This window comes from Homalodisca vitripennis, chromosome 1, assembly GCF_021130785.1.
Source record: "Homalodisca vitripennis isolate AUS2020 chromosome 1, UT_GWSS_2.1, whole genome shotgun sequence".
NCBI lineage: Eukaryota > Metazoa > Arthropoda > Insecta > Hemiptera > Cicadellidae > Homalodisca > Homalodisca vitripennis.
Window position 1 is genome coordinate 73,270,777 of NC_060207.1, and position 23,618 is coordinate 73,294,394.

Here is a 23,618-nt window from a genome sequence, read left to right on the forward strand (position 1 = left end):
TATATATTAAAAAGTAAACAGCCCAACTTTGTTTGATATATTTATGTTTATACAGAAAAATGTTAAACTTTTTGTTGTTTAACCGTTTAAATATTCAAAAAGTATAAACTTTACAAGAAAAACTAAGAAAATCGATGGGGTGCGCATTAAGCATATATTTAAATTGAGACATTTCCCGTAGTTCTACGATTTATAAATTAGGGCCGTAAAAGGTTTAAAATGTAACGTTATTTTTATGGAAAAAACACACTAGGTTGTTTCACCGGCTCTTTAACAAAAGAAATAAGATTTTACTGATATATTTGAAAAATACTAAATGTCTACTTTAAATTCTCACCACATTTATTCGAAGCATTAAGTGATTGAATTAGCCCTTGTGCACTAAAATATTTCTATTGAATTGTTATCAATTTTTATGTATGGGGAGTCCTGCCTATTATTCGGCCTCTGTACCACATGTATCTCAATATCATATATTATAAATATAACTGTGTACATATTGATCATACAAGACCCTTATCGGTCGAAACAAAACGGTCCTCATATTTGTGTTACACGGAAAGGTGCACAGCTTACGGTGGCTCCTCCTCCAGTGGATTCGTTAACGGAGACTAGCTGTCAGTTATACAGCCTACTTGAAATGCGGAGAGAAAAGTCCTTTTAGTGCGTTTACTCAGCGGTTCACCATTCCTTCAAGGGGATAAATTGTAACGTAACACTTGACCTATGCCATTAAAATTTATTTACAAAAAATAGTAGTACTGAACTAAGGTTAAAAATATATTAGTATTCTTGAATGTAGGTAATCTTTCAAGGAGAAATCGTGTATATTCTCGCCTAAGCGCATAACTGATACGCAATAGTCACACAATATATCAGTGGCTACCGTATAGTACAACGACCGTCCTTCGTGAGTCCTTGGTCAGTTGTGAGGAGCGGTTGCGGCTACAAGGTGAGATGATGTAAATGCGATGAGTAGGCTGCGCCGTCGGCCGCGCCGACCGTCCGTCGGTACCGCACTTTCTCTCGCAGTTTGCAACATCAACATCTGGGTTAGCATCAGTGTTACTGTGGTGTGGTGACCATGACGTACGCCGTCGTGTTTGTGTGTTTGTCCCTTAGTGTTTGTGCGTTTGTCTGCTCCGCCAAACCAACTATCTACGTCAAGAATGAAAATGACAAACTGGAGCCAGGTAAATAGCGCTGTTAGTCTTATTGCTCGGATTATGACAGTTTAATGGTTGGTTTTTCTAAACGAAGAACACGCTAAAGATGTTACTCTTCTTTTAGTCAACATCGTAATACATTAATTAGCTTTCTTCGTTTAGGTAAAGTTGTACTTTTTTACTTTTGGTGATAGTAATTTTAAAATTTGAATGTCGGAAACCTAATATACGCAAGATTTTCAGTAAAGGTGCACTTAAATATCTCAACTGATATTAAACTAACCTCTGTTTAAATATGATAGAAATTATAATTTATGTACGTCCCACAATGCGTTCAAAATCATGAGGACCAACCAAGAAAGGAACAAGAAGCAGAATGCAAGTGAACCAACTAAGATTGGTTAATTTTCAGCATGAATAAAGACTACGAATGTATCGTTAACCTTAATAAATCAGCATATACATAAAACTTCCACTGAATATTTCAAAAAGGCGTTGAAATTTTAAAACACTATTCATACTAAAACATTTTAAGTTCAAATTTAAATTTGCTACATTTAATTGTGCAATGAATTTCAAAAGTATCTATATGTTATGTAATCGTATCTGTACAAAGCAAACTACAGAAACTTATGGTTTGGATGTAGTTCAATGATTAGATAGTTTATAAAGGTTAAATTAACGATAATTATAAAGGTTAAATAAATCAACAATAGAAGTTAGAAAATCTGTAAAGGTGAAAAACAACTAAAATCACACTTGCAGACCTTCTGCAGATCAATGGCAGTGGTTTTATAATGAATGTACTGTTTATTATGATAAATTTTGTTTTCTTTGAAAGGATTATTTGTTTTTTAAAGTTAATGTTCTAACATAAAATTGATGCTCTACAATAAGAGCTTAACCCTAAACTGTTCCTAGTTTTCCAAGCCTTATTATCAACACGTTTTAATGATATAAACTAAAAATAAGAAAAGCAGAACGTGGAGAGTGCGTCAATATTGTCACGACAATAACAGCCGTCACGATTAGTAGACTAATCTTCCACTCTCGTTTTCAACCTCACTGGTGAGGTAGATCTCTTAGCAAAAACAGTGTAGAAGAGTAACATAAAAGGCATTTAGAATAGGTTTGATTCAGGATCATATCTATGTACAATGTAGTTGTATATGGTTTTTCATATTTTAACATTTATTTTAGTAGTCGGTTGTCATTGTTTTACCTTTGGATTGTTATGGGGTCAAACAACAGAACAACACGAGATTGTTGAGATGGCTTCAACTTAATCCCAGTCTATCTGACCAGCAAGTAAATAAACAATGCCCATACGCCAGTAATGGTCGTCCTGTCTGCACATTGACAATAGGAGTAGACATTTAAACCTTGTTCCAAGAACTCCTTCAACAAACCCGGACGTAGAAGTGTAGCAAAAACTTATCTGATGTTTTAGCTCGGTGTTGTGAGCTAGCAGAATGCGGACGAAGCACGCCCACACCACCTGACGTGTTGACCAACGCCGCCTGCCTTAATGGGACAGACAGGTTGTGTTGTCCCCTCTTGGCCTCTCATTGTATCCCTATTCAGATTCATCTCAAACACAGTACTATTTCTACACTCACATTTAACTTGATAAATCCAAATTAGATTACGATTTTAAACTAAAGTGTTTCTTTACTTTCTCCAAGAAGATTGTAAGAATTTCAAGAGAAGGGGAGAAATTGATAAATGGAAATTTATGACTCATCCAGAGGGCTGAGGTGATTTTTAAATCAGGAAGCTCAAGGAAGAAGAGATGGATTGATGTTGGAGAAAAGAACAGGAACAAGCTTTATAGACAAAAACGAAAGCCCATATGACAAAGTAATGACGCTACCAGGTAATACATTGTCTATCAGCTGGTGGCCAGAAACTGCAATAAGAACCACCAACAGTCCTACACAGGGCTAATTATATTGTTTTATATTTAGTCAGCAATTCTTCAGAATGACCTTCTTGAACTACGTTTTTCAAATGTAGGAGAAAAGGACTTGTAAACCACAGACTCCATAAGACCAATAGGTGGACTATGTCTATACAATTTAGTATCACAGCAGCTGAAGCCATGTCCACCATTTGGTTTTAGGCAAAAAATGCTAAACTACGCTCAGAATGCTGCAAAATGCCAATGCCCTTATCTCAAATAACTCATTATCTTAGGCTACTTATAATAAAGATAACGTTATGAAACTTTGCACGAAATAAGCTAGAACACTCATGGTACCATCCTAAATGTAAATAACAATTGTTTTATATTTAACATGCTGAAATAAAGTTAAACTTTGATAAGTTATAAAGTTTGCCGGCTGCTTTTTTTATTTATTTTTTTTATAGTTGAGCAAAGAACAGTGGAATTTCTAGTAAGAGAGTTCAAATCTCTGAATTATTCAGACAGTTGAAAAATAAACAAATTTACTTTTTGTGTTTAATTTGGTTATGTGTGTGAATAAGATAGTCTTGCTATCGAAAGGCCTCACAAAATAAAAAGTTATTAGTATTGGTTACTGTGTTTTTCAATGTAACGATTGAATTAAGAAAATCCAATACATATTCAGTCTTCAACATGCCAAAATATTTTTTTTACATTTAGCTGCCGTAGTCTTGTTAATATTTTACATTGAATGAGAAAGTGTTATTAACTCGAGCGCCTTTCGATATATCGGTATTCTATAGTTCTCTTGAGTGCTTCATATCACGAGCTTATTTCTGATCAAAGTATTGTTTGGCCAATTTTTTATTTTAGATTTCAAATATATTTTCTACCTTCAGAAGAAAATCTGAATTATTTTCATAACTACCTGGCTACAATGCCTGTTTACTGTATTCGAGTGCCCTGGAATTATTCAAAATATCAAATCATGAGTCATATGTTCGAAGAAATTCATCATTGTTCCTGAATAATCTGGTTAAATAATGCTCTAAGTAAGCATTATTTCTTCAGTGTGTCAAAATAAAATTGTTAGGCCTGAAATAAGGGTTGTCGAACAAAAATGTTCAAAAATCATCCTAAGATGTTCTAATTAGATGTATATTTGGGAATTGATAATGCTACATCTAAATTTGTAACGGCCAAAATGTCAGTTAAAATAATTTTTAATCTCAATTATTTGATTGCTTTGCTTATTTTCTACAGAGTCAAAAACACTCTGTAGGCTATACTCAATCGAGTAACCTAGTGTTTTTTTTTATTTGTAAAGATTCATTGAACAAGTATATTTCGTTCGCTTGAATAATATTAGAATGTAGGTAATATAATGACGTAATAGTATTTCCGGCCCGTCGGTAATCAGACTACAATTGTAAAGTAACTCATTCATAGTTTAACTTTGTGATAATTTAAATGTGTAAATTGCTTTTATAAATATCGGAGAGGTATCTAGTAAATATAGTTAAATAACCTGTGGTAGGTAATTCCTTCTATTTTTGCTGTGTTCGCACGAAGTAGGCAACTATAAAATGTTATGTTTATTGAAAAGCGCAATCAATCAGCAGAGACAATTGGTCCCATGTGCACGTGACGTATGAGTGTGAGCTATGTCCATCTGCTGTGAGGAGAGGCAGGTCTGACGCTCGTCAGTAGGATGACTCATCGCCGGCCGCTGTCATCTCGTAGGCGAGAGACTTTCTTGGCTTCACGTCGCGTTTACCAGTGCTACATTTATTGATTTTATGTAGTCAACGCTATAAGCACACATTTTGGGACCCATTCGACACATAGAGAATGAACACCATAGAATAAAATAAGAATTCATGTGAATCCAATGTAATCAGCGTTCTGGTGAACAAAGTCCTACTATATAATATTACCATCTGAACTGAAAAAGTGTATTTAAGACACAGGCGTGACGGGTGCAGCGAGCTTGCTAATAGTATTATTTACGTCAATATTTTGGTTTATAACATTTGCTGATTGAATATGACTCTCCACGTCGAAGCCAAAATATTTCATGGTTGTGTTGACGAATTCTTGACGGAATACGAACAGGAAACCCCAAATAAACAGTTACTTTAATAAGACATAGTATGCCTTTTGGATAAACTAGGTTTAGGTTTTTTTTTATATATATTTATCCAAAATATCTAATAATTTAAAATACTGAATTTTGAATTATCCTTAATTATACATTATATATTTATTACATTTAAAATTAATTATAATTATATTATTAATGTATACTCCATAATACTAGGCGGACAGATTTTAAAATGATTTGATCTTAAGAATTGTGTGTCTTGTATCACGTAGGTTGTGATTTGGATAGTATTTTTTTTAATTTTAAATAAAAATTAAAAAAAGAATTATAATTATTTTTAGAGGATATAGGTAGGCATTTGAAGTAGAATTTAGAGGCATCTTGTAATTTATTCCTAAAAAACTGTTGAGGATAAGTTGAGGATGTTCGAACTTTTTCGACATGAAATAACTGGATGGAATTACATTTTTATTTATAGTAAACATTAATTATCTTAATCTTGTTAAGAACAACTAATGATATATATGGCCCATAATTATATATATATATATATATATATATATATATATATAATATATATATATATATATATATATATATATATATATATATAACATTATTATATCGATACTATCCACAGGTATGGTTCGTTTTGATATTTTTAACAGTTATTCCTCGAAGATTGAACAAATTCTTGATTAGTGTAATAAGAGTTTTTAAACTATGACGGCACACAGTTTTTATAATGAGCGTGTGCAGTTTCATTTTATAAAACTTATCAGAGGGTAAGTTAAAATGAAGCCCTCTTTGCAAACCTAGTTACTTAATGAGTTTGCCTTGTCAGAGTCCAAAGTGTTAACAACAAATGTACCTTTTGTAAATGACTTGTAGAGATCACACATTAAAAAAGATTGTAATGAGCATTTTTATTTTACACCATTCACTAACTGTAAAAGATTGTTTTAAATCGTACCTAAATATGTACATGTTTTCTTACAAACACATAGCCAAGTACCCGACTGAACAAAAACTCTCGTAAAATTGTTTTAGGCAACTGAAAGTTCCACATGTTGTAACTCTTAATTATTCTGAGTTCGAAAAATAAGAACTATAATACAACTTGATATAGCTTTTTATTTATGATTCTGGTCTAATTGACAGTTTTTATCCATATACTTTATAAAAGCTATACAATTATTATTAAATTTACTAATAAAACAAGAAAAACATCGTTTAATTAAAGTTTTTAAAGCTTTCGTTACTATAATATTCTGTCAAGTTCTTAGTGTGGGAATGTTTAGCTACAATATCTATGAACAATGACAGAGTGTTGGAGCATTTCATATATATTTCCCATCATGTGGAGTGTTTCCCATCATATTTCTGCATTAAGTGGACTGAAACACTGGCTGGGACTGGTGGCTCAGTTCTGTAATTCAGCTACTTGTCGCTACTTCGCTATTTTGAGGTTGAATTGTAGCTAGATTATGGAATTCTTCCTGAGGCAAATGTAAATTAGATTAGTTTTATACACTGCACTTACATTGCTATAGCTGTTATTGTCTGCTTCTCATAATTGCGTGCGGCAATCGTCTTGTAAAATAACTTATGGACGAAATATCAATTAACTATATCAATCTGTTAAATATTAATTAAATATCAACCTGTAACTACTATTGAAAATAAAAAACCCTTTTAAGTTTTCCTAAAGAGTGCGTAATAACGGGTAAGAATAAGACAAAACTAAAATTGTAAAAAGAAGTTTTACTTAGCCGTTATTCCAATTATACAAATTCAAAAGGTCTCCATCCTGAAACTGTATTAAATAAAGCTTAATCTATTAAGTTTACCTGAATTTTGTATATTGTTTGGGTCTCTTGTTGATGGAATGATTGTTTTGTAAGTATTTACAATTAATTCTAGTTTTACTATTCTGTACAGTTTATTGTTGATCATGCACGTGGCTACCGAACTGCTAATAGAAGTCACTTCCATACTCTGTCTGGCCTCAATCTAAGCCAGTCATCGAATTGACCCGCATTATAACTGGTATACTCGTATTGCCGTACACAAGCCCACATACTGAGTCTGGCCTCAATCTAAGCCAGTCATCGAATTGACCCGCATTATAACTGGTATACTCGTACTGCCGTACACAAGCCCACATACTGAGTCTGGCCTCAATCTAAGCCAGTCATCGAATTGACCCGCATAATAACTGGTATACTCGTATTGCCGTACACAAGCCCACATACTGAGTCTGGCCTCAATCTAAGCCAGTCATCGAATTGACCCGCATTATAACTGGTATACTCGTATTGCCGTACACAAGCCCACATACTAAGTCTGGCCTCAATCTAAGCCAGTCATCGAATTGACCCGCATTATAACTGGTATACTCGTACTGCCGTACACAAGCCCACATACTGAGTCTGGCCTCAATCTAAGCCAGTCATCGAATTGACCCGCATAATAAATAACTGGTATACTCGTATTGCCGTACACAAGCCCACATACTGAGTCTGGCCTCAATCTAAGCCAGTCATCGAATTGACCCGCATTATAACTGGTATACTCGTATTGCCGTACACAAGCCCACATACTAAGTCTGGCCTCAATCTAAGCCAGTCATCGAATTGACCCGCATTATAACTGGTATACTCGTACTGCCGTACACAAGCCCACATACTGAGTCTGGCCTCAATCTAAGCCAGTCATCGAATTGACCCGCATAATAACTGGTATACTCGTATTGCCGTACACAAGCCCACATACTGAGTCTGGCCTCAATCTAAGCCAGTCATCGAATTGACCCGCATTATAACTGGTATACTCGTACTGCCGTACACAAGCCCACATACTGTGTATGGCGGAGGGAGCAGCTTTGTCACAACAGTAATGAATAAAAGTTATGTAAAACAAAATATATAAAATTATAATCACTTAAAAACATAGAATGTGTATTCGCATGGCATTCGAAACAAGGCGTTTTGGGATTTGGAAGTAGTGGCCATGATCGATGGTGATATATGAACACTTTTTGGAAATAATAATAATAATAAATCTTTATTGTGTTCACAATTTAAGCAAATTGTATACAATCGTCAATATACATGTATTAAAATGAATTAAACTAATTACAATAAATCAATTCAAATGCAAGTCAATTCAGTCATTAAAAAGTTTTCAGGTATGCTGATTACAATTTAGAACAGAACTAAAGGACTAGCCAATTTATTTCAATTAACTTCAAATTTAATCCCAGCGGCTCATCATAAACTCTTCAACAGAGTAGAACACCCTCGACACCAATAGGTTTCTCAATCGAGCTTTGAATTTTTTAGGATCATTTAAATTTTTTATCTCATCAGGGAGCTTATTTATGAACCTTACGCCAACCTCGGATGGTAGACGTTCGAACATGGCGGTTCTGTGCTGTTGAATACGGAAATTGTCCCGGCCTCTAGTCCCGTATTGGTGAACGTCCCTGCCTTGGACCAACTCACACTTGAATCGGCAGTACAGAGCAACCTCAAGGATATAGAGACAGGGCAAAGTCAGTAATTCAAGCTCCCTAAAGGAATTTTTACATGAATCTCTGAATTTCAATTTTGAAATTAGTCGGACCGCTTTCTTTTGAATTCTAAATACTCTTTCAAATTTGTATTTAGAACAGCTGCCCCACAGTCTCAGCCCGTATGTTATATGAGGATATACAAGGCCAAAATAGGCCGTTCTTAGTAAGTCCAAGGAGCAAAACTTGGAGAGATTTCGTAAAGCATAAATGCCCGAAGAAACCTTTGAACAGATGCTTTCTATGTGATCGTCCCATGTCAGGCCTCGATCAAGGCACATCCCTAGGAACTTGGTAGAATCATTTTCCTCTAGGAGTACATCATCCACCATCACAGCAACGCAATCCTCGGGCTCATATTGTCGAAGGCAAAAATTTAACACATTTGATTTGGAACTGTTCGCTCTCAGATTCAATGTTGAGAAATACTGAATACATGAATTCAGTTCTAAAAAAGTATTGATTTCTAATTGGTTTTTTGTTTTAGCTTTGAAACAGAGCGTTGTATCGTCAGCGTATTGAACCATTTTACCTGTTAGGAGCGACGAATTCAACCCGTTGACGTACACAAGAAATAGTACTGGTCCAAGGACAGATCCTTGCGGGACACCATAGGCCATTTTTACCTCTTTTGACAGGGAATTCGCAATCTGCACACACTGGCTCCTATCTCTGAGATAAGACGAAAGCCATTCGTGCGGCAGACCCCGAACACCACATGTCTTCAACTGGCACAACAATGTCTCATGATGTACACAGTCGAATGCTTTGGAAAGATCAAGGAATATGCTTAGCACATGTTCCCGTCTCTCCAGTCCATCGACAACGGTTTCGATTAAATTTGTGACGGCATCGATAGTGGATTTGTTTTTTCTGAAGCCGAATTGATGAGAACAAAGAACATCAAAACGCTCAAAGAACCCCTCTAATCTCGACAGAAAAAGCTTTTCAAAAATTTTGCTTATGACTGGAAGGATTGAAATAGGACGATAGTTGCTTGCAAGGCAAGGATCGTCTTTTTTGAAAATTGGCGTGACTTTCGCTGTTTTCAGGGTGGAAGGAAAAATGCCTTGAGCGAAAGACATGTTGATCAAATTTTTCAGTGGAGTCAAAATATGCTTAAAGCAGCGTTTGAGCAGCCACATAGACATGCCGTTAATGTCACATGAATGTTTTGGTTTGCATCTCTGTATCAGACGAGACACCTCCTCCTCACTCACTGGAGACAGTGCCATGGAAGAGACCGGTCCCACGAATGACACTTGGTTGGAGCATTTGAAAGATGGATCGGATAACGCAACCGACGAAAAAAAAGCGTTGAATTCACCTGCTACTTTTAATGGATCTGTAATTAATTCATTCTGTATTAAGAGTTTTGGAATTTTATATTGTTTTGATTCATTGGGCTGTGTCGTTAAATTTTTTATGATGCTCCAAGCAGTTTTGGAAAAATTTTCAGAATTTGATAGCTTATTTTCGATTTCACGTGCTTTTGCTGTTTTTATTGCTTTTCGATAATTGGTCTTGAAATTTCTATAAAAAGCTTTGAATTGTTCGTTTTTTGTTTGCACGTAGATGGAATTGTAAAATTTCAAACGTTCACGTAATTTCAAAATATCTTGAGTCATCCACGAATTAGATTTTGTCTTTTTTCGCTCTCTAAAGTGTTTAAACGGGCAAGCTATGTTCAAAAGAAAAACAAAACGTTCGTGGAACGCGGAAAAAGCTTTATCGACATTTTCAATTTGATCTAAAAACGTCCATGACTCATTTTTTAAAAATGAATTCATAAGGGCGATGTTTTCCGAACTCAAGTCCCTTTTCATTTTGGCTGAATGAGTTATAATTTTGGGCCTGAAATTATTAATTATGGTCTCCTGAGCATAGTGGTCAGATATGGCTACATCCAGTACAGAGATTGTGGCGTTTGGAATGTTTGTGATGACGTTGTCGATGGCTGTGCTCGATGTGGTGGTCACTCGTGTTGGCGTGTTTACTGACCAGATTATAGCAAAAGAATTAAGAATATCACGTAGCCGCTGGGTTAAGGGGTTAGTGTGGTCCAAAACGTCGATATTGAAATCGCCAGTTATAATAAACTTGGACGACTTTAAACTGAGAGAATTTAGAAGAATTTCAAATTTTTCAAAAAAGGTGTTGCTGCATCCATTTGGAGAGCGATATAAACCAATTATGATAATTTTGTTTTCGGGATTTAGGTTGATTTTTACTCCAACCACTTCAAAATCTAAATCACAACTATGATCGATCCTGAAGGGAAGGAATTCCATACCAAGTTTTACGAAAATTGCCACACCTCCCCCTTTAAAAAGTTCTCGATTAAAAGATGTTGCCAATTCATAGTTGTCAATCCTGAAATTTCCGACTGTTTCAGATCTGAAACTGTGCTCTGTAATTACAAAGACATCTGGAAAGTTCTGTTGTTTTTGATAGACTGATTTATAAGACATACATAGTGTGTGGACTATGGATTTCTCAAACTACAGCATTTTAAACTTTTTTTAAACATTTAAACTTTTAAACATTTTTTTTAACTATAGCATTTGCAACAAAAATACCCAGAACGGAAAATCATTAATCGCAAATAATAAAAAGATAATCACCAAACTACGTAGAACGTTGTAAAATAGCTTATATCATTTGCAAATATAGTGATACAAGTTTTTAACTGAGAATACAACAAAACTCATATATTGCTGTCTTTAACTCGCCCCTTATCATTTTGGGGACAATAGAAGCAACATATAAAATTGCATTAATTGGCTAGTTAACTTTCACTAAGTAATGGGTAAATGGTTGCCAGATTGGATAGTTAAAACAAACCACAATAAACATGTAGGAAATGTACGTATTATTGCTATTTTTTGCCCTTGAAGAACTTTGCACAATGAATAATATTGTGTTACAGTGCTAATATTGTGTTACAGTGATAATATCGTGTTACAGTTCTGGTTCCGGTGTCATCCACGGTGATCCCGTTACCTGTGTACAAGGTGGGGTATGAGGTGGGCGTCCAGGGTCCCAAAATACCAAAACCTGCTGGAGAACACAAGCTTATAACAGGTAATACATTTGTATTTTATTAATAAGCTGGGTTATATCACTATGAAGATTATACAAAATAGTATTGTCAACTACATTATTTCTAAAAAAATAGTTTTTTTTTCACGGTGTAATTACAGGACACATAGCGTATCGTCATTGAACAAGAGAGTTGTTATTACATACAGCTTCCCTTTATATTCTCATCCCCAATATTTCAAGTTAAAAAATTCTACTTTCAATCAAACTCATTGAGTCTGAGATTTATAATAGTCAGACATTACTAGGTTGCCTACAATTAGCCCTTTCTTCTTCTAAGTGACGGCCTAGTGCCAAGTACTGAAGGCTCAGAGGCTATTGCATACCCCCGACGTGAACAAAGAAGCCTACCTTACACTTCAAAATTTCAGCAGTTCCGCAAAACGCCGAAAACAGCCCAAAAGTTCTTCTGGGAGAAAAATCACCATACGCACTAATAATGCCAAAGATGACACGACTTTCCCTTATTAATGCAGTTAAAATACAGGTACTCTCCACTTTCCTCCTGCTCACACATAAATTACATAGTGGATCATCCCTAAAAATACCACTTCTACGATGATGCTTCTTCAGAAGTCGGCCCACGAACTGAGAAGAGAGTAATCAAAGCAAGGAGAGATAATCATTTACTACCCTGCGGGTAGGCGATTCATCCTGCCTACTCTTCCGTAAATCCGGCTACACACTTCACCTTCTCATGTGCTCAGTGCGCTCCCCTCTCGAAGCAACTGTAGAGGACACACCTAGGAATAGATGATTCCACAGAACGGTTGAGGCTTGTCATGTTCGATGACAAGTCCCTGTTTACCAGAGCACCAGCGTAGGTCCTTTCTTCCTGACTACCCTCACATGACCAGAAACCTAAAATAAAACTTTGTTGATTCAGTGTAATCGTATATTATTAACGCTGCCGAGGGTCCGGCTAGCTGCGTCCCTGATTCAAAGGCTATATACGATAGGAAAATCTAACACCCTCTCCATTCACTTCTTTAATCATAAAAATAATATCGAAACCTTGAGTGAGAAGTAGATTTTATTGAGGTAATTAAAGCTTCAATAGAAGTAAATTTTATTCTTCGTACATCCTTAAACACCTTAGGACATACAGACAACTGTTGAACCTTGCTCCTATGAAAAAGCGTTCAATTAATTAAACTCAGGCATTTTATGTAATCTTTTACTTAAATGAAACTCTTCCTCTCAACCTTGCACTGGAATATTAGTACAAAATAATTTTTATTTGGCATTTTCATTAAGAACTCAGTTTCTGTTGGGTTTGTATTTCGAATTCTGTTCCTGGTTTGTCTCGGTTTTCCAAAGTGTAAGAAAACGGGACAAATTGAAAATTTTGAAACTGTACCCACCATCGTTTAACCTAACTCAATCAAAAACCTTCATGTTACTTATTAATATTTTTCCTGTTCTGAGAGGTCGTTTACGCACATTACACATTAAATCATAACTTTTTAAAGGGAATTTAAATAAGGATTTGGGATGTTTATTTGTTGAGCAATAGAGAAAAATGATGCAGTGAACTTTTTAAAAATATTTCCTTTAAGTATATAGATGAAAAATACACATAACTGTATATAAACACACAACAGGTTTTAAAAAGGTACGTTTTTTAACAGAAATCATTCCAAAAGATTTTGTGTTTCAATAACGTCTTAATCACTCACTCTGTCCGAAGTAACAAACAGTAAATACCACTTTTCAAAATCTGCAATGGGCTAGCTGTGAGTTGACTGGCAGTGGCAATAATGAGGTTGTGTTGTAATAAGACAGTAAGCACGTTTTACATATACACTCGAGTATGTTGGACCGTTGCAGTAATGAGGTTGTGTCGCAACTCACATCTTGTCTCTCGTCAGCGTTAAACGGAAACAAATGTGCGACATCTGGCACACCCGCGTCAGTCACACGTAGACTGAATCTGTCTTCTGTCATTAGACACTTCCTCTTCTGTCCCTTGCAGTTCTTCGACTACTTCTTGTCAGAATACTGTTATAGAATTTATTTCAAGGATTCAATATTTATTGTAGGGTAAATGGTAGGATCAAAATGTAGGATCAAAATGTAGACAGTACGATGAATGTATATATTGTAGGTTGGATGTATAGCTGGTTATAGGATGAATATACGCTTTGTAGGAGGAATATGTGGTACTTAAAGGAATGACGAAAAATCAATTTATATACTTTGGGTAGTTTAAAAGATTTACTTTGTATTTTACTTTTGATTTACTGAAATATATAAATACTGTAGGATAAAAATGTAGATAGTAGGGTGAATGTATACTTTGTAGGATGGTTATTGAATGAATACATGCATTGTAGGAGGAATATGTGATTATAAGTCGAATATGTTATAAGAGGAATAGTAGGCGTGCAAGGGGGGAGGAGGTCCGTACCTGGTACCAACTTCAAAGGGGTGCCTAATCAAAGAGAAGGGGTTCAGAAACAGAATGCCGCCCTGGGAGCCAGATAGCCTTGGCACGCCACTGTTTATACAATATATATATATATATATATATATATATATATATATATATATATATATATATATATATATATATATATATATATATATAATCGGTTTCACAGCGTATGTGGTCGCCTTCCGATTCCCAACTTCCACTCTTTCCTATCATTCCAATCACCAGGTCCTAAATTCCGTTCCGACATTGCCTTCGATATCCCCTGCTTCCATGTTTCTCTAGGGTGCCCCCTCTTTCCTCGTTCTGTTGGTAGCCATTCCATAAGAATTTTTGGCAGACGTTCCTCATCCATTCGGTTTACGTGGCCGAACCATACTAACTAATTCTGTGTAATTGCTTCAACAATAGTTTCTTCTCGTTTCATCGTTCTTCTTATCTCCTCATTTCGCACTCTGTCTAATTTCGATTTCCGCGCAGCTCTTCTCAGGAAATCCATTTCGGTAGACAATAGTTTATTTTCCATTTTTCTGGAAATTTGCCATGTTTCACTACCGTAGGTCAATGTGCTTTTGACAATCGTGTCGTAAATATGCATTTTCGTTCTGTTTCTTACATCTTTCTGCCACAGGATGGAGTTAAGTGTTCCCGTAATTCTTCGTGCTCCGACTATCCTGTCATTGATCATTTTTTCATACTTGCCATCTTGAGTGATTCTCGTGCCCAAGTATATGTACTCTTCACACCCACTAATTTTTTCTCCAGAGTTCAGTTGTAGGTCTTGTATTTGTCCTCCTATACATAAGTATTTGGTTTTCTTTATATTTACTGCTAGTCCCCACTTTTTATATTCCTCCAGCAACTTCCTCGTCATATACTCTAAATCTTCAGGGTCTTGAGCGAGTACCATCTGGTCGTCGGCATAATGCAGTGTATATAGCGTTCGATCACCCACGGAAATTCCCATTCCACTGCATTTCCGTCTCCATTTTGCTAATGCAGCATCGACGTAAATGTTGAACAGTATTGGTGACATGCAGCAACCTTGTCGGAGTCCTTTGCTGACTGTAAAAGTGGAAGTTAGACTATTACCGATTTTCACTTGTGCAGTATTGTTAGTGTACATTTCTTTGACGGTTTTTATAATCGGTATACCGATCTGTGATTCGTCTAGTACCTTAAAAAGGATTTTGATTGGCACATTGTCATACGCTTTTGTTAAGTCTACGAATAGTAGATCAGTACTTCTTCCCGTAGCTATCTTTTTTCGGCTATTTGCATCAGGCAGAAAGTATTATCGACCGTGGATCTGCCTGCTCGAAATCCGGCTTGCTCTTCTAGTTGATACGGAGAGTAATCATGGGTTATCAACGATGTTATTATTCGCCCATACAATCTGCATAGTGTGCTGTTAACAGAGAGTTCCCTGTAATTTTCGCAGTAATTTTTTGGCCCTTTTTTATGTAGTGGTATTATCCAGCTATGCTTCCATTCTTTTGGGGTTTTGTGTTCGTCCAGGCACTTTCTAAAGAGTATTGTAATCATGATTTGTAGTTCTCTGGGTCCGTATTTGATTAATTCGGCCGGAATATTGCCAGGACCAGCTGCTTTTCTATTTTTTAGCTGTTTAATCGCCTTCGTAACTGTTGTTTCATCAAGTGCTACTTGTTCTCCCCCTGTTGTATAAATATCTTCCTTCTCTGGTTGGCTTATGAATTCTGCTCGATTTTCACTTAGCATCTCTTGGAAGTATTGTTTCCATTCCTCGTTCTTTATTAGATTGAGTGTTAAGTTGGAGTTTGTCTGTTTTCTCATATTCTTTAGGAGCCTCCAAGATTCTGTCGATTTTCTTCCTCCTAGGTAGGTATCCAATTCTTTACATTTCCTTTCCCATTGATTAATTTTTTCCTGTTTTATTAATCTTTTAATCTTTGCTCTGGCGTGTTTGTAGGCGACTTAACTTTCTGGTTGTTTGCTCTGGAGCCATCTTTGGTGCATTTTTTGTTTGTCATGTTTTAGTTGTTCTAGTTCGTCGTTCCACCATAGGTTGTGTCTTCTCCTTTCCATTCTTAACTCTCCCAGTGCTTCAAGTGCGGCCTGATGAATGGCATTCTTTATATTGGTGTGTAGGTCTTCTATTGACATTCCCTCTGCTGATATTTCTCTAAGTTGTTGTCTTAGTCGGCATCTGTATAAATTTTGTACACTTTCTTCATTTAAGCTTTCCAAGTTATACCTTTTATCTCCCAGAACATTTGTTTTGCTTGTCCCTTCCTTTGAACCTGTGCTGATGGAAGGACACGCAATTTTTGCTCTTACTAGGTAATGGTCGCTTCCGTAATCGGGGCCCCTGTGTACTTTCACATCTAACACCTTAAAGCAGGATCGTTGTTTTATGACAAGGTAATCTATTATTGTCTGGAGTTTTCGCATGTCTTGATGCCAAGTGAATTTGTATTTGTTTTTGTGTTCGAAATATCCATTCATGATTTTCAATTCATGCTGTTCACATACATTTATTAAGCGCTCGCCGTTATTGTTCACAACATCTTCTCCATGACTTCCCACTATATGATGTTTGTTTCTTCTTCCAACCCTGGCATTCAGGTCCCCTATTAGGATTACTTCTCCTGTGCTATTAGCTTGCTCAAGTACGTCATTTAGAATTTCCTCGTACTCGTCTTTTACACCTTCACTCTCATCATTTGTGGGAGCGTATATTCCAATTACTGTTATTTTGTGCCCTAGATACATCATACTTACAGTTAAAATTCTTTCGTTTACAGCTTCCCAATTTTTTATCTTCGTTTTGTGTTGTTTTGCTATGAACAGAGAGACGCCTTTTGCGGCTCTTTGGTTTTTGTCAACGCCGCTATAAATATGTATGAAATTACCAATCTCTTCTACTCCGTTTCCTTTTTTCTTTGTCTCACTTAGGACTGCAATGTCTATATTCATTTCTTTTAACTCCTTAGAAATTTCTTCCGCTTTTCCCCTAATTCCCTGGACATTCCATATACCAATATTCAAAATCCTTTTTCGTTGCCTGTGTCGTTTATCCTTAGAATCATCCATGCCCGAGGCCCTTTGTTGGGTTTTTTAGCTGCATAGAGTTTTTACAGATGTTGGGTTGCTAGCCCTACGATCAAACCCCCAACCTGGAGGACCAGGTATTTTTCTTCCGGGTATCCTTCCTGTAGCCTTTGACAGAGTCACTATCTAACTGCAAGGCAGCAGGTTGCTAGTTTTGGTCCACCCCGGGTATTTTATTTCCCGGTACCCACCATATCTGGTGAGCGTTCCCCTATCCGCCACCTGGGGAGGCGCCCGATGGGGGACTAGCAACCCCACACGAGCTGTTTATACAATGTGGGATGAATAATATGTAGTTGGTAATAGAATGTGTAATTGTAGGTTGTATGTGTGAATAGATGGTATATATATATATATATATATATATATATATATATATATATATATATATATATATATATATATATATATATATATTAGATTACTAATGTGTTGTTTTTGTAGTTATAAATAATGAAGAGCAAAGATAACGGAATAAACAGGATTCAGTACCAGATAGCAGTTTTTCCGATGGTTCATGAGATATATTTTTATGAACTCGCCATTTAAATAATACACTAATACTCCTGATACGATCAAGATAGCTAACAAAGTACTAAAACATAAATACTAAAACAAGGCTAAAGAGAACAGGACACGCAAAACAATAAAAACAATTTATTATTCTATTCTATTTTCCGTTTACTGTTATATAAAAAATAAACAGAACTGCCTGAGTGTGAGTGTCGATGGCCGAGCGATCTAAGACTTCAGGCTTTATATCTGAATCAGCGATGGAACAGGTTCAAATCCTGTCTGTGACAGTGGCACTTTATCAGTACCATCGACCGTGTACTGTACCGACTCTCCCCTTATATTCTGTTTGATAAGATCCTCGCACAGGCCAATGGAGAATGAGGACAGGAAGAATGATGCTTAAAAGGGGATCGGCCTCTCCTTAACAAAACACGCGCCTGCGCACACGGGCACGCAGACACAAGTAACGGTATCAATGAAATTGTAGACTAGTTTTATTTATATTTAAAAATATGTTATAAACTGATATTCCCATAACAACTCGCTCTGGCCTCATACTTTAGTTCTCTTTAGTGAACACGTAGCCAGACTTTTGCGACACATCAAAGGAAACCCTTCTCAAAAAATGTATGCTTGGACACACTCAACATTGTCGTGAGAGTATGAATGATGTAGCTGGGAGCTGACTTCTCAAAACTCTGATTTTGTGTAGAAAACTTTTCTTTAGTGTTTATAAAGTTACTTCTTTTAATTATGGCTAAATTGTAACTAGGGGTAAAAGTTGGACATAACACAGAGGACGCTATGAAAAATGGTAGACGAGGACCAAGTTTACTTTTCCTGAAAACGAACGCAGGACATGCCAAAGAAATCACTACTAGAAGAGAAAGAAAATTAAATTTTTAAGACGAAGAAGAAAATAATTATTACCTTACTTATGGTTCAGGAATATTTAAAGACAGGAAATGCTTAAGATAATAAATGTATATCTAACTTTTTTACAATGATCCAAAATTTACCTTTTTTAGATATTTGCACATTTTTTCAGGAACCGAAAGAGATCAAAGTTCAACATGTTTACAATATGTTTAACTAAGCCTGTTATACGGTTCAAACAAGAGAGTTTTGTATAATTTCTCCTGGAAACAAAAAATTTTTAGGGGGAAAGGACCTTTTGTATTTGGAAAAAATGTACGTAAAATAGTTGTACGTTTTTTGAATATTAGAAATCAAGATGTTAATTCATGTAAAATATTTGTAAAAAAAACATTTGTATATCTTAAGTAGTTTTTGAGTTAAAAGTGTGCAAACGTTCAGAGTTTTTAGCACTGGTTTTAATAAGAGACCTACTCTGTCCTTAACTATCCCTTAACTAAGCGTAGATAATAGAATCTGTCGGTTAGTGGTCAGAAAAAAACTATAACTGGCCATTCTATAGCTTTGAACAAGCCTCCAGTGATTGGTATGTATCTTATGTGATTGGTTTGTGAGTTTAAATCTGAAAGGAACGTCTAAATAAGTGATATGATAGCATTTTCGATTTTATATGACAACACTGGTTCTCAATTTTGCTTGTGACTCTCGAGTGATCAACAGAAGCGTAGTTTACGCGAGGTAGGCGTGGTAAATCACGCGTTACTACGGTGCGAATTTCTCTTGCATTCAAATCACATGAAACTGACACCCACAAAATTGAAATGATTTGTCACTGAAAGTGTACCGTACATGGCGGCACTTATGTTTGTTTAGAAAAATTAATATTAATGCATTGACAAGTAAGAATTAAAATAACAAACTACCACTGGCTTTTGCCTCTTAAATTTGTGATTTGTTTGATTTAGGGAATGTGAACAAAGTCAATTAGCGATATTAATGTTATTTATGGTAATGGTAATTTTAATCTACTGTCACATTATTTAAAAGTGAGGAAAAAGCATTCGAAAATCTTGACAAACTTCACTTCTTACACCCTCGGTGCAATTTCGTAGGTATATGAGCACTTCTGGTTCGAGTGAATTATATTTTTGACGCCAATTTTGAGTTTGTCTTGCTGCTACAATCAAGAACATTCGTTTATATAATTGTAATTTACTTCTATGTTAGTATTTTTTGTACCATAGCTGGTTTTTTGCTCCTTGAAAGGATAATCAAGAAAATATGTACACATACAAAGATCTAAGAAACCTACTTCTGTCATAACACAACTAATTTAGGATTCATAACAGTCTTATTAAATGTAAAGTAAAGGTTAGACTACATTGTATCACATCTGCACTACTAGCGATTTCCTACTTCTTTGCACGCAATTTAGTAGGCGTCGCACGTGTATGACCACTGACTGATGGTTTTCTATGTGTGTGTGTGTGTGTGTGTGTGTGTGTGTGTGTGTGTGTGTGTGTGTGTGTGTGTGTGTGTGTGTGTGTGTGTGTGTGTGTGTGTGTGTGTGTGTGTGTGTGTGTGTGTGTGTGTGTGTGTGTGTTTCCTAAATTAAATTTAATCGAGAAAATTTTATTTTTTCTTGATTTCTAAGATTGATTTCCTAGATATATCCTGATCTATTTCTTTCCTAAAACGATCTGGCTTCTTTGTATTCCCCTTTTCCCATCAATTCATATCCGCAGTCAGATGATCAACAAAAAACCTCATTGATGTTGCAAACGTATATTAGTAATTTCTTATAATTCAACATAATTTTATAAACATCTAATTCGTGTGATATTAAGGACTATTAGAGTGTGCAGTTGCATGCTTTATGTAAAATTTTACATCGATGGATTAGTTAAAACAAATAACTAAACTAACAACTATTAAAATTTCTAATACCTAATTGGAAGTACCAATCCCATAAAACTGGCTTTATTTGATATGCACAATAAATGACTCCATTATAACTCGCGGTTTTGTTACGCTAATTTAATGCAAGTCTTTATGATAGTTGCAATTGTTTTACTGATACGGTTGACTGTCAGTCGCCACTTCCAGATTCCAGTGTAAACTAGACTTTAGTCTCGTCATACTTCTCTGATAGAGTGGATGTTGACCAGGAACCAATCATCAGGCAACGTGAGAATACCTTGGTCACGCCTCGCTGCCTCAAACCTTTCAAATATCCGACCTTCAGCTGTGTTACAGCAACACGCCTCAGTGACAACACGACCGTCACTCAATAACTGCGTCAGTCAAATAAAGACAATTGTGCCTAATACTTTACGTAGATCTTTATCATCAGTAGACAGTTGAAATAGACAGTAGATGAATTTTTAATCTGTTGTAATTTATGTTTTCTGCATTTTAACCTCAATTTACGGATAGCCAGTTTGGTCTAACAAAAGTACTAACATAGATGTAAATTACAATTACATAAACTATACACTTTTTGACGAATGTTCTTGATTGTAGCAACAAGGCAAACTAAACATTGGCGTTAGAAATATAATTCACTCGAACCAGAAGTGCTCATACATTTGCAAGCCTACGAAATTGCGTGCGAATCCACGGGTAGTATTAAGCGAAAGTTCCTTTGTTTATTTTGCTTTCACTCGTAAAATATTCAACCGATTTTATTGAAATTTTGCATGGATATTCTCAGGGTCCCTGAGATGAATTTAGGCCTATTATTATTTTGAAACTCCCTCCGGGCAAAGCACGACCGTGACTCATAAATTGCGTCAGTCAAATATAGTTTGTGCCTAATACTTTATGTAGATATTTCTCACCAGTACACAATTGAAATAGACAATAGATTATTTTTTAATCTGTTGTAATGTATATTCTTTGCATTTTAACGTCCATTAGATTTTTGACACTTAAAGGGGAAGGGGAAATCAGACATTAATCTTTAAAACTATGGCAAATTCCCACAATCATGTACTCAACAAAGAGCTCTAGTTAAATGTTAATGTTGGCTTGAAATACCGGAATCAATATTAATTACTGCAATGACAATACTCCAGTGATCTCACCTAAGGGGTGATTATTGCGTAAAGTTACTAAAATCCCCTCTTACGAGTATTTCTGCACTAGCGGCTAATATAATATTATGTTAGAACAGTATTGTTTTTAATTTTTGCCTACAAATCAGTGCCTCAGTTTCCTCTAAAATTTTATTTTAATAATGCTGAGGAAATTTCTAATCATAGCTAGTGTTGAGAAGGGGAATATCATATGCTTACTGAAACAATTAAAATGTTATTTATACATAAAGTAGCTACGATAGGAATGGTTGATTCAATGAGAATGTTAAGTTTAGCTCCAGTTCGCCTTCCTCTTAATTAAGTGTCTGGGATCTGACGCCGTCACAGACTTGACTCCTGGAATCTTGAGTTATGTTCGTCTGAAGAGATCCAAAAAAATGTTGGCTACGAAGAAGCTCAAAATGAACTTTACATCGTTTCGACATCAGAGACTACAAAATATATTGTAATCTAGGTGAAGAAGTCTCGTCTTATCAGGTGCACAATTGGGTACACTACGATATGCAGCACTAAGAAGAAGGTGAACTGGAGCTAAACTCGATATTCACTTTGAACAACCCTTCTTACCCTACGTTATGTGTAGGAAACTCGGTTTCTCCACCGTATTTACAGATCGTGTCTAAAACTGGGTAAGATGTTTCTGAAATTAGAATAATTTTAATTTTAGGTATTAGGTGAACTGAAGCTAAACCAAACATTCACAAGCTATTTATGTTATCACATTTAACGTATATAAGCAATGCCTTTTTAATTGTATTATATTCCTTTGTTAATATGATACAACTCGACCCACACAGAAAGTTATACAGTATATACATCCACTAATTTGGAACTATTTTGTGTTATATATTATTATCACCGGCAGGTATTTTATTATAATTGATTTTAACCAACATACAAATCCTTTTTTGACTATGTAGAATTATTGATTCAGAATCTTTACAACAATATTTTTGTTTGTTTCAGCGGGCAAGAAAAAACTGACTCGGAAAAATGCAGAAAATCCTTTAAAGATATTGCAGGACAAAGAAGCTATGAAGGACATGCTGTGACGAGCTATCCCCCTGAACAAACGTACAGCTAGAGTTACTAATTCAAACCAACATCAATTTGTTACAAGCGCCAATAGGAGCATCTAAAAAGTTACTTTCTAGATTTGTTTGTTGAAGCGCTATCGTACAAGATCGTAACTGACTAACGACAATCACTAATGGTTATTTCTTCGGGTATTCTTATGGTTTTGTTTTATTCTAATACCTAGTTTTAACCAACTGTTGTCAAATACCCACTTTGGCCTTATTGAAATAATCACACGAGAAGCAGATATTTTAAATAAACACAACACAACAAATAAATACTACCACCAATCACCACAAAACGGTAACGGTTTTTTTCTCAGGTTTCATATATTGTAATAATGTGTAGGTATTCACTTTTTATTATAAGTTTCTTTTATTTTAATGTGGGTAATTTCCGTGTATGGTATTAATAAGTTTAACATAACAGCCCTACTAATTTGTAAATAGTTGTAAGTATTGTTAACCCGTTGAATTATATTTTTGTTACGGAAACTATGTGTAAAACTTTATTTTGTACCCTCCTATCCATTTAAAAATTAATACAAACGTCAAAATAAAGCTAGCCTAAATAAAGTTGCCACGTATTTATTAAAGGCTCTTTTTCGTTCTCATTCCGGCCTTTATTTCAGGAATGTAGAAACCTTTAAGGAATTATATAACATTTAGAGCT

The 23,618-nt window shown here is 35.5% G+C and overlaps 1 protein-coding gene across 1 annotated transcript; it reads left to right on the plus strand.

Annotated features, from left to right (window-relative positions):
• The first annotated feature begins 974 nt into the window (after window positions 1-974).
• Window positions 975-23,440, plus strand: LOC124364540. Its single transcript, XM_046820104.1, has 3 exons — window positions 975-1,193; window positions 11,718-11,834; window positions 22,836-23,440. The coding sequence occupies exons 1-3, from the start codon at window positions 1,085-1,087 to the stop codon at window positions 22,919-22,921; spliced, it is 312 nt and encodes a 103-aa protein (XP_046676060.1). The 5' UTR covers window positions 975-1,084; the 3' UTR covers window positions 22,922-23,440.
• Window positions 23,441-23,618: the final 178 nt, after the last annotated feature.